Genomic DNA, 16,440 nt, shown 5'->3' with positions numbered 1-16,440 from the left:
CACCGGATTAGAAATCAAGGCGAACATGATCAGCTTAAACTTGATCTAATTGACCATGTGTGGCAAAAGTTTGGAAACGAGTGATGTCCTAGTTATAAGTCTGTAATCCATTTCTTTTCATCTAGTTTTAATTTATGCAATGAGTGATGTAATCCATGAATTTGTAGCTATCAATAAAATATTTATGCAATGAGTGATGTTATCAAATAGTTCATACAGCAACTAGCGGAAAGCAGTAAATAGTTCATATAGCTCACATATCAAATAGCTCACATTACTCTACGCCTCGAGCAAGGATCTCATTCTGCTTAGCTTGGTAGAACTGCTTTTGCACATCAGTCATACCACTAGTGTCGATCAGCATGACCCTCTCATCTAATTCAAACTGTCTCCGTGCATCCTCCCTCTCGTTTCGTACATCCTCCTTCTTTCTGAGTGCAATCTCCTCTTTTCGCAATTCAAATTGCTGTGCATAGCGAGCATTTCTTGCCGCTTCTTTGATCTCATCCTTCTCTTGCTTTGCTGCCCACACAGTTTCTAATGACAACTTGCAAGCATTCTCATCAGCTTTACCTCTCTTGTCCTTCTTAACACCATCAGGTCTTTTCTCATGTTCAAGAGCATCAGTGTGTATCGAGGTTGCATCAGTGCGTACCGAGGATGCATCGGACGGATCATTGGTGGCTGTGCCTGGACTTCCATCAATGGTCTTCTTTTGTTTCTTAAGAGAAGTTTCAAGTTCTCTTGTCTGCCACTTTGGATACTTTGCAAACTCTATATAGCAATGCATCAATGTGAAAGGCCGTTTTTTTAACATCCATTTCCTTGAACAGAATGTGTGCATCGTTTGTCTGCCCATATAAATATATTGTTAACAAATGCACAACACATATAGAATATTGCACATCACATATAGAAGTACAAGATAGGCAACCACATATACAAATGCACAACACATATAGAATATTGCACATCACATATAGAAGTAGAATATTGCGCATACCTTTTCTGCTATAGTCCTTCCACTTTCTTCCTTATTTAAAATCTGCTGAAGGCAACCACAAAATTTGGAGGTCTCGCTGTTAATCAATGTGTAACGGCAATTGATCGCATTAGGATTACGCTCCGGCCATGACGATTCCTTGTGTGTGTTGTAGTACTCTGAAATTCTAGCCCAATAAGCATCTCGGTTTTGATCAGTCCCAACAATATCCAAACTTGTATTTGCCCATGCTGCTATGAGAACCTTGTCCTCATCACTAGACCAATTTTTTCCTTTGTTGGATTTTCCTTTCTCTATTATTGCAGAACGTTGCTGCGTTGATGGTGTTGCTTGATGCTGAGTTGATGGAGTTGCCTGCTCTCCAATTGGACTTTCTGGTTGTGTTTGCGTGTAACCAAAACCAAGGGTGTCCAAGAAGCTTTGGTCAGCATCCATCTGCAAGCAACCAATGCACAGCTATTTTAGACCATAATCTGGCATCAAATTGACAAGCAAAAAATTATTGAACGAGATGCGGGGCACAAAAACCAATCAGAAATTAAGTTGACTGAAGGACAACCAATAAAGTGGCGACCATATGCTCGCTGCCCATAGATGAAATGGGGGATGGATATGGTGTCCCAAACCATTGCGTGTTATACATAAAAAACATGAATAATTACTGAACATAGCTACATTGGTATACAATTATCATCAACCGATACAGAACAATTTTATTTTTAACGAACAAAAAAAATGACGGATAGCACAACCCTTTTCATTTTTCAATGTGCAAAATCACTCATTCCTGTGAACTGGGGACTCTAGCCATGGCTTGAAATCGACATAGCATATCCTCCATCTGGATATGAACACCCTGTTGCTGCTACTTTACAGTCCTTTTTTCTTCAGATTATTTGATTTTCACATATACTTCAGTAATTTCAGTTTGGTGCACCGACTAGCAAGAACAAGCGAACAGATGAACAACATTGCAGCAAATCCATCAGGGGAAGCCTCGCGCCGCGGTGCCGCCCAGGGCGACCAGCGGGCGGAGGTACAAGGCGCTCACGCCGTGGCGCTTCCAGCGCGGCTTCGTCAGGAAGCAGGCCAAGACCCCCGCCGCCGCGCCCAGAGGCCGTGGCGGTGCGCCGGTGGGCGGTTCTGGCGCCAAGCGTTCCAGATCGGCGTCGGTGGTGGGGAGCGGCGCCGCTCGTCCCGCCGCCCCAGCAGACAGGCGCGCCCGGCCGCCGCCCCTGCATCTCCCCCCTCCCCCCCACCGCGCGTGCGGCCGCCGCCCCTCTGCTCCCGCTCGCGAGAAAGGAAAAAATGGTTACCTTGGGCGGCGGCCGGAGAGGAGACGCGACGGCGACCTTGGGCGGCGGCCGGAGAGGGGCGACGGCGACCTTGGGGAGGCGGCCGGAGAGGAACGGGAGCGGGAGCGGGAGGCTTTTTTCTCTTCTTTTCCCTTCTGTTCGCGAGCCCACGAGCGTGGTTCGATCGTGTTTAGTCCCACGCCAGGTATGCTCGTGAGAGCGACGTGTATAGGTACACGACCTGATACACGATCCACTGGGAAACATTTTTTGATTTTGATCGTGTATATTTAGCATCCACCTCCATATACACCATCCACTATAGATGCTCTTACGCGGTGGCCATCCAAAAGGCCGGGGCGGCAAAGCAAAAACATCAATGAAGGCGTAAGAAACAGTTAAAAAAGCGACGCAAAGCAGAGGTTTTGTACTACTGCGCTCCCCTCCCCCTTCCCCTGCGCCATTGCCAGTTGCCATTTGCCACCCTCGCTCGATTAAATCTCCCCCCACGCTCTTCCCATTGCCACCGCCGCTCCGCTCCAAGAAGCGCAGTTCACTGCCCTGCCTCACTCGCTTCCCCCAAAGTCAGACAACTGAGCCGCCGCACGCAAAGAAAGAGAGGCTGCCGGAGTGGAGAGGTGCGTGGCCCCAATGAAGGCCATGGCGCCGCCCCTTGTCGCCGGCGTCCTCCTGCTGCTCACCGCCATCGTGGCATTCTCCCTCGCGGCCTCCTCGGTCAATGCCGCCGTCTCCTACGACCACCGCTCCCTCGTCATCAACGGCCGGCGCCGCATCCTCATCTCCGGCTCCATCCACTACCCGAGAAGCACACCAGAGGTACGCCGCCCGTAAGCGCACCCCCGCCCCCGCCCGTGGACATCCACGGTGGCCGGCGCGCCGCCTATTGCTTCCCGCACCCGAATGCAGCTTCCCGGTGCCGACGTGGCTCTGATTTTTCTTTGTGCCGTTTGCCCCGTGACCCGCGCGCGCTCTGCAGATGTGGCCGGGGCTCATCCAGAAGGCCAAGGACGGCGGCCTCGACGTCATCCAGACCTACGTCTTCTGGAACGGCCACGAGCCGGTGAAGGGCCAGGTATTATCGCACTCAGCCTCGCTCGCGCTTGCTGCATTTCTTGCTGCCGCCGTTGCGAGTTCATGTCTGACGGGTTCTTGGACGAACCTCGCAGTACTACTTCAGCGACCGATACGACCTGGTCCGGTTCGTGAAGCTGGCGAAGCAGGCCGGCCTCTACGTCCACCTTCGCATCGGCCCCTACGTCTGCGCCGAGTGGAACTTTGGGTACTAAACTAAACTAAGCACACATAATCCAATCCTCCTATTACATTTTTTGGCAGCTTTTAGTTGCATATATGCTCCTATATGCTAACGGATTCTTGTTTGTTGTGTTTGTTGCAGTGGCTTTCCTGTTTGGCTCAAGTATGTGCCCGGCATCAGCTTCAGGACAGACAATGGCCCGTTCAAGGTGGGACGGCGTCTCACTCTCACCGGACCAAAACCTTTTGATCCCGCCCATCATTCACAAAATCTTATCTAGTTTCATCTCAGAACACGAACAATTTGTATCTAATTTGTTTTGGCAGAAATTGTGCCTAATTTGGTGATGTTTTGGCACATTGTAGGCCGAGATGCAGAGGTTCGTTGAGAAGATTGTGTCCATGATGAAATCTGAGAGGCTGTTCGAATGGCAAGGTGGTCCGATCATCATGTCTCAGGTGAGGAATTCGGACTTGGGAGAGCACTCTCGATTAGTGGCATTGCTCTTTGCAGTGCAGATAAAAAGTGGACTAGTGATTGAGAGTCTCTCTGGCCAATTGTGCAGGTGGAGAACGAGTTTGGGCCGATGGAGTCCGTCGGGGGCAGCGGCGCCAAGCCGTATGCGAACTGGGCCGCCAAGATGGCCGTCGCGACCAACACCGGCGTGCCGTGGGTGATGTGCAAGCAAGAAGACGCCCCAGACCCCGTGGTACATATATAGTACTTGTAGAGTACTCCTACCTTTCTTGGTGGTGTGGCTGGTCGCTGGTGTTGAATAAATGTGTTGATAATTACTCCCTCTGTAAACTAATATAAGAGCGTTTATATCACTACTTTAGTATTCTAAACGCTCTTATATTAGTTTACGGAGGGAGTAGTATATGCTGACCACTTTTCCAACTAATTCTCACCTTTCTGGATCGTGGCAGATTAACACTTGCAATGGCTTTTATTGTGATTACTTCACCCCAAACAAGAAGAACAAGCCGGCCATGTGGACCGAGGCCTGGACCGGGTGGTAAGTTTCCTCGCTCATACTTGTTCATACCAATCCAAATGCAATATTCATATTATTCATATTCCAAACACTGAGAGCGATCACTACAATTCATATTTTTTACCACCCCAAGGTTTACGTCGTTCGGAGGGGCGGTCCCTCACCGGCCGGTGGAGGACATGGCCTTTGCGGTGGCCAGGTTCATACAGAAGGGTGGCTCCTTCGTCAACTACTACATGGTGAGTAGAGTAGGGGATCGCCTGCCATGGCATTGCAGTGAATGCTTCTACTTGCTCTGACCACGTTTACATGTTACGGTGCAGTACCACGGAGGAACCAACTTTGGACGTACCGCCGGCGGTCCCTTCATCGCAACCAGCTACGATTACGACGCCCCGATCGACGAATTTGGTATGCAGTGACTGATGTATTTGACAAACAGGAATTCCTGCTGACCCCAAGGTTTATCATCTTGGTTGGCATAGCTTGTGGGAACGCCTAACAAATTTTCACATGTGTATCGCAGGTTTGCTTAGGCAACCGAAATGGGGTCACTTGAGGGACCTGCACAAGGCCATCAAGCAGGCTGAGCCTATACTGGTTTCTGGTGATCCGACTATCCAGTCGCTAGGGAACTACGAGAAGGTTAAAATCCCTATGAACATGAACAATCTCGCAACGGTCTCGAAATGCAAAAGTTAGAGTGTTTGACAAAAAACTACCACTTTAGGGGTTTTTGTCCCACAGAACTACCACTTTTTAAAAAGTGGCTGAAAACTACCAAAAATTCTTAATTCTGTGACTAAAAACTACCACTTTCAGATAATAGCTAGTTTAAACGATTTAAACATGTTGACCATTCAGTTGACCGTTATTACAGGTGGGACCCACACGTCATTCTTCTTCCTCCTCTCTCTATCCTTCTTTGGCATTTTCACAAACAGGTTCTGTGCATGGGAGGGAAGGAGGTCAAACTCCGGTGACGCGCCCGCCAGGGAGACGCCCCTGCTGCTGCTGACCAAGGAAGATGGCCCACGGGACGCCCCATCCTCGCGCGCCCAGAACACCACCAAGGACGCCAGCGAGGTGCGCGCCTCCCCTGCCCGAGGTGCTTCGCCAAGGTGCTCGCGCTTCAGGAGCTGCTCGCCGTGGTGCTCGCACACTGCGGCCGAGCCTCGTGACGGGCGTGAGCCTCGACGTCCCATCCAGCGGATGGGAGGAGGGTGTTGCGGAGCTCCGACTCCTCGGCAGTCGTCGCCGGAGGCGAGAGGAAGGCCGGAGCCGTGGTGCTGCTGCTCCTTGCCGCTAACCACGAGCTCCAGCTCGAAGGGAGGCCGACGAGGGCGACGGCAGCAGGGCCTAGAGCTCGCAGTACCTCGGCTTCGCGTGCGGCTGGGCGGGCTTCTCCTCCGAGGCCACCGGGCGCAGGGCGGCAAACGCCACAGCAGCATGAGGAGGCGGCTGGGCTCCGGCTGGAGGCAACATAGGGCGGCGGCGGGGCGATGTAGCCGGCGACGGTTGACCGCAGGGTCCGCGACGCAGCACGCGCGGGCGCGCAAGGGAGAGGACGCAGCACGCGCGGACGCGTCACCGGAGTTTGACGGACCTCCTTCCCTCCCATGCACAGAACCTGTTTGCGAAAATGCCAAAGAAGGATGGAGAGAGGAGGAAGAAGAATGACGTGTGGGTCCCACCCGTAATAACGGTCAACTGAATGGTCAACATGTTTAAATCGTTTAAACTAGCTATTATCTGAAAGTGGTAGTTTTTAGTCACAGAATTAAGAATTTTTGGTAGTTTTCAGCCACTTTTTAAAAAGTGGTAGTTCTGTGGGACAAAACCCTCTAAAGTGGTAGTTTTTTGTCAAACACTCCAAAAGTTACTAATCATATTCAACGACTACTATTCTTCTTCAGGCATACGTCTTCAAGTCGAAGAATGGAGCTTGCGCCGCCGCGTTCCTGTCAAACTACCACATGAATGCTGCAGTGAAAGTCAGGTTCAATGGGAGGCACTACGACCTCCCTGCTTGGTCCATCAGCATTCTGCCGGACTGCAAAACGGCGGTTTTCAACACCGCGACGGTGAGAGGAACCCTGAATCGCAAACCTCTCTGTGAACTAGGCAAGAGGAGCATATCATCTAACAAGCAATTGTTGTAACCGTGCAGGTAAAGGAGCCAACACTACTGCCAAAAATGCATCCGGTGGTGCGGTTTGCTTGGCAGTCTTATAGCGAGGACACAAACTCACTCGACGGCAACGCCTTCACTAAGAATGGCCTGGTTGAGCAGCTGAGCATGACATGGGACAAGTCAGACTACCTGTGGTACACCACATAGTGAGTGACTGACCGACCTCGATATGGGTGATTTCGACCAATCATATCTGAACACTTGAACTTTCCTCAAACTCTGGTTTACACTTGTCACAGTGTCAGCATTGGTGCCAACGAGCTCTCGAAGAATGGCCAGTGGCCTCAGCTCACCATCTACTCCGCTGGGCACTCGATGCAGGTCTTCGTCAATGGAAAATCATATGGTACCAGCACTTTCCTAGAGCCACACTACACTGCAGTTGCAGATCGAATCAAGATCCAAAATGTGATTTTTCTTCGATAAAGGGCGTTTTATTAACTCAAAAATGTAGCATCAAGCGGATACAAAGCATTATGAGTGACACCCGGCCTCTGCATAACTAAGATGCACACAGCCAATTCTAAAAAGTTTGACAGAAAGAAAAGAATCAAAATCGACAAAACGGCAACAGTAGAGTCCTATAGACCGACACTATATATGCCTATGTCGAAAGTGGTGGTGGGTCAACCCGGAGGTTATGCTGCCACCCATGTTGGAAAAAAACCTCCATAGCCACCTGCTCCAATCGCGTACACACCGCCTTGAACAGCGGTTGGTACTCCGCTCGCTGTAGTATAGACCACATACGAAGCGAGTGCGTACATCGGAAAATAACCTGTAGAGGAGAAGCATTTTTGTCATTAAAAACCAAACCATTTCTACATAGCCATAGCGACCACATTAAGGCATACGCTCCCACTCTTATTAGCGTTTTGAACCTATTTGGAATACCGTCCAACCAATGACCAAAAATATTGGCAACACTTGTGGGCGGATACAAATTTGACGCTATTTGAATGACTGACCACGTAGAACGTGCAAACTTGCATTGAAAAAAGAGGTGTTTGATTGTCTCGTCATGAGTACAAAAACAACACTTCTTACTCCCTTGCCAGTTGCGCCATGCGAGGTTGTCTTTGGTTAGCACAACCCCCCTACGAAGATACCACATGAAGATTTTGACCTTTAGTGGAATCTTCGACTTCCATAGTTTCTTATTATTATTCACCGGTACCTCAGAATGCGTGAGTGCACGATACCTGGTGTCTACTGTGAAAGACCCCGATGTAGTAAGGTTCCAGCGAAACACATCTCGGCCTTGTGTCAGGTTAATCGAATCCAGCTTGGACAATAGATTATGCCATGACGTAAGGCGAGGCCCAATCAAATCTCGCCTGAATGAAATATTCGGCGGGGATGAACTGAGCACCTGCGCAATAGTATTATTCTTCTCGCGAGCAATGATGTACAAGGCTGGATATTGTTCTCGAAGACTGGCATTGCCTAGCCAGATGTCTTCCCAGAAACGAATCTCTGACCTGTCCTTTATCGCGAAAGACCCAAAGCAAAAAAGATGTTTCTTTGCCGCCATTAGGCCAGCCCAAAAGTGAGAGTCTCCAGGTTTCCAATATGCCTGAGACACCGCCTTTTGGCCTAAATACTTGTTGCGTAGCATGGTTTGCCAAACACCATCCTCAGTAAGTAGTTTGAACAACCATTTACTAAGTAGGGCCTCATTCTTGACCTGTAGGTCATGAATCCAAGGCCACCTTGGTCTTTTGGTCTACAAACCACACTCCATTTGGCTAGTCTGTATTTTTTCTTTTCCCCATCTCCTTGCCAAAAGAATCTGGATCTAAAATAGTCCAATCTTTGCAAGACCCCTTTTGGTAGTTGAAAGAAAGAAAGCATATAGAGAACCATATTTGTGAGGACAGAGTTAATCAAAACCAACCGTCCCCAACGAAGAGAATCTTTCCTTTCCAACTGCTCAACCGTTTCTCTAGATGCTCCTCTACATGCTTCCACTCTGCAATAGTGAGACGCCGATAGTGAATCGGTATTCCCAAATACCTCATCGGGAATTGGCCATGCGTGCAACCAAACAGGTTAGCATTATCGCCCGCCGACTCAATGGCTGCTCCAAAGCAGAACAATTCGCTTTTATGGAAGTTAATTTTAAGACCCGACATTTGCTCAAACGTACAGGCTCCCATAGCAATGACGTATTTTGGTTCAGGCATTTGCTCGTATAATCTCACTAAAGAGGGAGCCATTTTCATTGTTACCGTACCGGCTGTTAAAATTAGGTCTGCTTGCCTAGGACTTGATCTTGGTACCAATCCATAACGATCAAAGTCGAATCGTGAGCCTATTAATGAAGCAAATTCAATGAAACAACAACTGGTACCGTATAGAAGGGGCCATAAACTGGAGTCTTGACCAATTCGAAAGATCATTTGGTGTAGTTGAAATAACAGAATTGGAACTTGTTTGGTCAAGTAAGGGAAACTCAATCAAATTCATAACTGTCTCTGAAAGCAATAGTTTCATGTTTCGAGCCTTGTCCAGGTCATGTTCCATAAAAAGAATTGTGTCATCTGCATATTGCAGAATAGAGAGGCCACCATCCACTAGGTGTGGCACTACTCCTGCAATCTGGCCATCCTGCTTAGCACGCTCAACCAGAATAGCTAACATGTCAGCAAAAATGTGATGACCTTGGATGATCGTGTCTGTGTTGCAGGTTCTGTTTACGGCGGTTACAACAACCCCAAGCTGACGTATGATGGGCATGTGAAGATGTGGCAAGGGAGCAACAAGATCTCCATCCTGAGTTCAGCAGTTGGCCTTCCTGTAAGCTGTCCGCAGCTGAGTTTATTTATGCCCTTGGATTCAAAGCTGTTTGTAACACTGGCATATGGCATTGCTGTGCATGTAGAATGACGGGAACCATTTCGAGAGGTGGAACGTCGGCGTCCTTGGACCGGTGACCGTCTCCGGGCTAAGTTCGGGGAAGAGAGACCTGAGCCATCAGAAATGGACATATCAGGTGGGCCTGAAAGGCGAGTCGTTGGGGCTCCACACCGTCACCGGAAGCTCCTCCGTGGAGTGGGGCGGTCCTGGTAACAAGCAGCCACTGACCTGGCACAAGGTCAGTGTTCGCAGCAACAATAACGCACCTTTGCAACATGAGTACCATATCTGACGGCAGCTGTGGCTGTGGCGATGGTCTGGCAGGCCTTGTTCACCGTGCCGGCGGGGAGCGACCCGGTGGCGCTGGACATGGGGAGCATGGGGAAGGGGCAGATGTGGGTGAACGGCCACCACGTCGGGCGGTACTGGTCGTACAAGGCCCCCGCCGGCGGCTGCGGCCGGTGCAGCTACGCCGGGACGTACCGCCAGGACAAGTGCCGCTCCAACTGCGGCGAGCTCTCCCAGAGATGGTACTGTACTAAGCTCGGACAGCGATCACCCCGTTTGCACGACTTGGTAACCTTTTCTCCCTTATTACGACGGTGAGAGAATGAGAATGAAATGGTGTGCATGCAGGTACCACGTGCCGCGGTCGTGGCTGAAGCCGGGCGGCAACCTGCTGGTGGTGCTGGAGGAGTACGCCGGCGACCTCGCCGGCGTCGCCATGGCCACGAGAACGACGACATGAGCTCAGAAAGATACTAGTGCTACCACCCTGCTGATTGGTTCGTTTCATTTCTTGATGATACTACATACGTAACGTAGTCACGAGGGACGTGTCACGTGCGGATAACATATTGTTCACGAGGGAAACAAATAGTGCCAAGCTAGAGATTTTAGTAGAGGGCCCAGGCCAAGGAGACGGATGGTATTGACTGCGCAGAGTGGAGGAGGTGGTGGTTGGCTGGCTGGCTGGCTGGTTTCGTCTCAGCCATCAGTGCGGCTGCAGCTGCAGCTGCATCGGCCCGCACATGTGCGGTGCGCTTGCAATCAATCAGCCAGCTCGAAGTTTTCTTCTTCACGTGACTCAGGGATACCCTGTAGTACGTAGAGTATAGTGCATGAGGTATTCAATTGTTTGTCACCGCTCGTGACAACCTTTTTGTACTACACAACTTGTGCATTTGCAACATATGAGCTGCAGGTGTGGCCAACATTTGTGGATGGCCGTGCGTGTAGCTTGGTTTCCCCAAGGATAATAATAAGTAAACAACCCAACATTTGTCCATGTCCATTTTGGAGTAATTTAAGTTTCAGCTCAGCCTACGGACGAGCATGTCTCCTTATTTTCTAGCCTAGAGATGATAAATGTGTCCCGACGCAGAGATATGATGACACAGCTGTGAACCTGTGGCACCAGTCGTCTGCAGTGTCTCTCTACCCGATGCATGCATATCTGACACAGGTGACATTTACTACTACTGGAAAAGTTGCCGCTGTGCGACGCACTGTTCCTCAGCGCGTCAAACTGAACAGAGTTCCACAAAGCAAACCACGCAGCAGTGTAGAGCGAAATCTCGAATCCAAAGTGGCGCCAGCACTGAGCGCGAATCGCGTGCATATGGGTTACCTTTTTTTTTGAGGTGTGCATTTGGGTTACCGAAGCCTCACCAGGAAGCCTGGCCGAGGCTCATTTTGATCACGTGGCCTTTCCGCTGGAATTTCCTACATCGACAAAACACATCAACGACGACCCATTTTATTCGTTTGGTCATCCGAACATAAAAGTTGACCCAACGGGGCGACCCGAACGGACACAACGTCCATTTGCTGTCCGTTTTGTATCTGTCCCGACCCAAACTAGACGCAAAAATGGGTCCGCGGCAAACAAAACTAGGCGCTCCTCTCGTCCGTTCTCGCTCGTTCCTCCCCTCTCGTGTCCGGCCTGGACCCACCGGGCAGCGACCCGCACTTCCTGCCATACGAGGACTCGAGGTGCAGGCCACGGCGGGCGGCGCGAGAGGAACGCGGTGGCTGTGGCGGGCGGCCAACCGGTGGTGCAGGCCGTGGCGGCGGAGGAGCGCAGCGGGCGGCCGGCCGGTGGCGGAGGAACGCGGCGGTGCGGCGAGCCGGTGGGCCGGTGGCGGAGGCCGCGGCGGTGGCTGCGGCTGCGGCGGGCGGAGGAGTGCGACGGGAGGAGGAGCGGATGCGGTCGGAGGCCGCGGGAGGAGGAGCGGAGGCAGGCGGAGGAGGAGCGCGATGGTGCAATACGCGCAGGACGGGGACAACGTGTTGCGGGTGGTGCTCTCGGCGATGTACAACTTCGGGTGGGTGGGGATGGCGTTCCCCAAGAACCACCTGATGGTGGGCTCGAGCGCCATGGTCGGGTGGGTCGGCAAGAAGGGGCAAGCCCACGTCAAGCAGTTTGCCCTCAACGGCAAGGCGCCCTCCATAGTCGTCGCCGACAAGGGCTTCCTCGTCGCCAACGGCCACGCCCATACAGTCCTTGTCAAGTAGGCCAAGATCTACCTCGCCCTCCAGCTCAACTTCGACTGGCAGCTCAAGAAGCAGCAGGTGCTCTTCGCCTTCGGCTCTGCCATTCCTGTCAACGACCACCTAGCCGAGCACCAGGGCAAGACGTCCAGTACGCGCGGCCACGGAGGAGCGCGGCGTCGAGGGACGCCGGCAGTCTCGCTTGTCTGCTTTTGGACTTGTGCGTTGGGTCTATCCACCGTTGCGCGTGTCCGTCTCATGTCCACTAGACGGACGGACGACCCAAAAGGATAAAATGCGGACAAAATCCATGTCCGTTTGAGTCTCTGTGTTGGAATTGCTCTTACGACTTTGTGGTCCATATGAACATCTCTTTCTACTCGACGCATATCATTCCGAAACAAAAAAACTAGACGCATGTCAACAAAAGGTCTGAAATAAATCCAGTAAACTACGGCTGTCAATCCCAAGTCTAGAGCTTTTCTTTATGAAAACATCTACTCCCACTAAACGAACATCATCGAAATCCTAAAACAAATTCAGAAATAATGCGAGTATCAATGTTAAATTTTGGACTCGAATCTTCATGGGCAGAGGATACGGCCGTCCTCCTAACCACATGTTAATGCAAGCACCACATGTTATTTTCTAGGGCCGCCGGTTCCACATGTTATTGTATTGTTTTCTTTATCTTTCCTTTTTATTTTTTGGTTTTGGTTTCCCTTTTTCTTATTTTTATACATTTTTGTCTTAAATTCATGATTATTTTTCTGAAATACATGATTTTAACCTCAGAATATATTTTTTATATACCTGATCATTTTTTCAAATAGTAAAATGTTTTGTAATTTACATTTGTTTAAAACTAGGAACATTTTTTATAAATTATAACATATTTAAAGTTTGACATTTTTAAAGTTCAATAATATTGTAGGTTCATGAATATTTTTGAAATTCATGACTATTTTAATTTTTTTCCTTACAAAATTCACAAGATTGTTGAAAAAAAAAGATACATTGATATTGTGAAGTGAGGTCTCGACAGAATGGCCCACACGTTTTATATAAACAATGTAGTACTAAAATTCTAGAGCGCGCATGTCTTTTGAAAAAAATGGCTAAAAACCTGAAGAGGTAAAATTAAAAAAAGGGAAGCCAGGTGCACGTAGCTCCCGCTTGTGCAGGGTCTGGGAAAGAGTCCAATCATTTTGGGTCTATTGTACGCAACACATTTCTGCAAGAGAATGTTTCCGAAACATGAACCCGTGACCTCATTGTCACAAGGCAACAACTTTTACCACTGCGCCAAGGGTCCCCTTCCTGAAGAGACAAAACTGAGCTAAAAAAATTCGCCCCGGAGGATCCTCCTGGAAGCACCCCAAGTAGGCCAGTTAAAAATGGCTAAAAACCCGAAGAGACAAAAATAATCATGACCTTTTTTAAACCATATCATACATGTTTTGGTTTTCTCCCTAAAAATGGTTTTAGGAAGGTTCTTGTTTGGTTTCCTTTTTCTTTCTTGTTGCTCTTTTGCCTACCTTTTTTTAAATTACCTTTCCTTTTTCTATTTTTTGCGGTTCAATTTATCATTTTCCTTCTGTTTTTCTAATTATGCCCAAAATAAAAAAGGTCATGATTATTTTTCAATTTTTTATTTTATATGAATTTTAACATTGTTCATTTTTCAAAGAAATCACATTTTTAAATTATCATATCTGTATAAAATGTTCAAGTTGTTTAAAAAATGTTCGTTTTTAGAATGAGTAAATATTCCTGTTTTGTGAAGAACCTAATAAGAAATTGGTCGAAGAGTATAAAAAGAAGAATAAACCGCTTGGAACAGTATGTTTTTGGCCTGTATACTTTTTTTTAAAGATTTTTTTGCATGTATACTATTTTTTTAGATTGTTTTGCCTGTATACTACAGCGCCCGACCGCCGAATGGACTGGTCCAGTCATGACGCCCTGTGAGTTTGCCCTTGATATGGGCCTCTTACCCGTGCCCGTGCGATCCTCAAAAAAAAAAACAAAAAAAAAAAAACGCGTGCCCGTGTCAGGCACGATCTTCTCCCCGTCTCGTCTCCGACTCGTCATGGCTCGCCCTTCCCCGGATGTGGCCACATATACCTAGCCGTCACGACGTACTCCTCCCCTCCGTCTCGACTACAGCCGCCTGCAGAGCTATCTGATCCTCTCCGTGCCCCGGCGGTCCGGCGCTGGCCACGATGTCGAGCCTCCGCAACTCTCGTCGGAAGACCGGTAAGCGCGTCGTGGATCCCCCATTCATCGTCGATCGATCATCCCTTGTGATTTCCTGATGAGTACGTGCGCCGATCGATTTCACCCGTGCTTTCTCTTCTGTGCAGACGTCATCGGCGAGTGCATTGACAAGCTCCACGAGAAGCGCCGCGCGGTGCGCGAGGAGGGCATGGACACGCTCGTCGCCGCGCTGGAAGGCTTCGTCCCCGTCGACGAGCTCGACTACCGCTACTTCACCGTCTTCGACCGCTGCTGCGCCTCCCTCCGCAAGGGCGCCTGCAGGGAGGCCACGCTCGCCTACCGCGCCATCGGCCTCCTCGCGCTCACCGTAGTCGCCGCCACCGCCGATGGCGTCGATTGCTCCAAGGACATCCTGGAGAAAGCGCTCCCCGTCCTCGAGGAGACGCTGCATGCGCCGTCGTCCGGCGCGGCGACCATGGTGGCCGCTCTCGACTGCCTTGCTGCCGTAACCCTCGCCGGCACGCGCCGCCCGGAGGACGCGGCGCCGTCCGTGGAGGCCGTGTGGGGCGCGATCAGGCGTGCCCAAGACGAGACGAAACCCAGCCCTGAGGTCCTGGCCGCCGCCGTGCGCGCGTTCGCGTTGCTCCTCACCACCGTCGGTGACTTGACGTCGTACCCCTGCACTTTCAAAGAGGCCATAATCCCGTTCCACGACCTCGCCGAGCTCCTCGAGTGCGAACACCCCGCCGTACGGATTGCCGCCGGCGAGGCGCTGGCCGTGTGCGCCGAGCTCAGCCTGACGCAGCACGCCTCGCCGGAAGACATCCAAGTAATCGAGATGATACTGTCCGACCTCGCGGCCGATGCCAGCAGCGACCAGAACCTCACGGAAGAGCAGGTTGAGTTCTTCCAGCAGATCGCCGACATCATGAGCCAAGGCGGTTGCCCGGAGACGGAGGAGTCGGTGCCATCGTCGTACACGAGCGGGCGCAGCGTGCTCAGGGTGTCTACATGGGCGAGGCTGGTCCAGCTGAATTTCCTGAAGCGGTTCCTCAACAAGGGTTTCCGTAAGCACCTCCAGGACAACCTGCTCTTCCGGGAACAGGTGGACTCCAGCGACGCCGTAGACGAGGCCGATGAACAGCCGTCCGGGAAGGGCAGGCGGCGCGGGGGTGGGAGGGAGAAACGGTGGAGCTCGGCCATGAGGAGGGATCGCGACATCTGTTGGGAGAACAAGAATGGTTTCTCCGTGTATGATTAGGCGTTTAATTTGTTCAGTTTAGGACTTTTGGTACTTTGGGTTCTGTTTTTACGGCAGCAACAATAGAAGTGAGACTGAGATTGGATGTCTGTATTAGACTCATGATTTGGATTTTTTTTTTGAGAAATCTCGCCCACTTTTATTGATTGATAACAATGTTCATAGGTACACGGTTCGGGTTACCCAACCACGCATGTCTACCTAAACCTAAATTACAAGCAAACTTGGCGAGATTATGAGCCTCGAAATTAAAATTCCTAAATGAAAGAGCTAGATATATAAGAAGATCTACGCGTCGCGATCTCTTGGATGATAGCCGCATTAGGACCTCCTGTCCCCTCGTTGATGTCTTTTACCACTTCTAGGCAGTCTGATGCTACTACCATATTCTGAATATCAAGATCATCTGCTAGGGCAAGAGCTTCCCTGCATGCAAAAGTTTCGAGCATCATTGGATCACGAGTTCCTCGGAAGATGATACGTCCATTTTACATCATGCTTTTATATCGATATTTATTGCATTATGGGCTGTTATTACACATTATGTCATAATACTTATGCCTATTCTCTCTTATTTTACAAGGTTTACATAAGGAGGGAGAATGCCGGCAGCTGGAATTCTGGGCTGGAAAAGGAGCAAATATTAGAGACCTATTCTGCACAACTCCAAAAGTCCTGAAACTTCACGAAAGTCATTTTTGGAAATAATAAAAAATGCTGAGCGAAAGAAATACATCAGGGGGCCCACCACCTGTCCACGAGGGTGGGGGGCGCGCCCCCCCTGCCTCGTGGGCCCCCTGTTGGCTCTCCGGTGGCCATCTTTTGCTATATGAAATCTTTCG

At 50.1% G+C, this 16,440-nt stretch overlaps 2 protein-coding genes and 2 pseudogenes across 2 annotated transcripts; 3 read left to right on the top strand and 1 right to left on the bottom strand.

Annotated features, from left to right (window-relative positions):
- Positions 1 to 274: 274 nt before the first annotated feature.
- On the bottom strand, positions 275 to 2,627 carry LOC109775296 (uncharacterized; annotated as a pseudogene).
- Positions 2,628 to 2,687: 60 nt separating this feature from the next.
- On the top strand, positions 2,688 to 10,950 carry LOC109775277 (beta-galactosidase 4). The gene is made up of 17 exons (XM_020334026.4): positions 2,688 to 3,135; positions 3,296 to 3,391; positions 3,486 to 3,598; positions 3,716 to 3,782; positions 3,940 to 4,032; positions 4,140 to 4,283; positions 4,504 to 4,592; positions 4,705 to 4,810; positions 4,895 to 4,982; positions 5,098 to 5,216; positions 6,488 to 6,655; positions 6,742 to 6,911; positions 7,005 to 7,111; positions 9,455 to 9,564; positions 9,650 to 9,862; positions 9,949 to 10,154; positions 10,261 to 10,950. The coding sequence occupies exons 1-17, from the start codon at positions 2,950 to 2,952 to the stop codon at positions 10,370 to 10,372; spliced, it is 2,187 nt and encodes a 728-aa protein (XP_020189615.1). The 5' UTR covers positions 2,688 to 2,949; the 3' UTR covers positions 10,373 to 10,950.
- Positions 10,951 to 11,635: 685 nt separating this feature from the next.
- Positions 11,636 to 13,059, top strand: LOC141025942 (cytochrome b561 and DOMON domain-containing protein At3g61750-like; annotated as a pseudogene).
- LOC109775297 (uncharacterized) lies at positions 13,034 to 15,687 on the top strand. The gene is made up of 2 exons (XM_073500651.1): positions 13,034 to 14,376; positions 14,484 to 15,687. Exons 1-2 carry the CDS (start codon positions 14,343 to 14,345, stop codon positions 15,596 to 15,598), a joined length of 1,149 nt encoding a protein of 382 aa, XP_073356752.1. The 5' UTR covers positions 13,034 to 14,342; the 3' UTR covers positions 15,599 to 15,687.
- Positions 15,688 to 16,440: the final 753 nt, after the last annotated feature.

This window comes from Aegilops tauschii, chromosome 6 (assembly GCF_002575655.3).
Source record: "Aegilops tauschii subsp. strangulata cultivar AL8/78 chromosome 6, Aet v6.0, whole genome shotgun sequence".
In the NCBI taxonomy this organism is placed as follows: Eukaryota; Viridiplantae; Streptophyta; class Magnoliopsida; order Poales; family Poaceae; genus Aegilops; species Aegilops tauschii.
The sequence above is the reverse complement of the archived record's forward strand: the minus strand, read 5'-3'. Positions and strand labels throughout refer to the sequence as shown.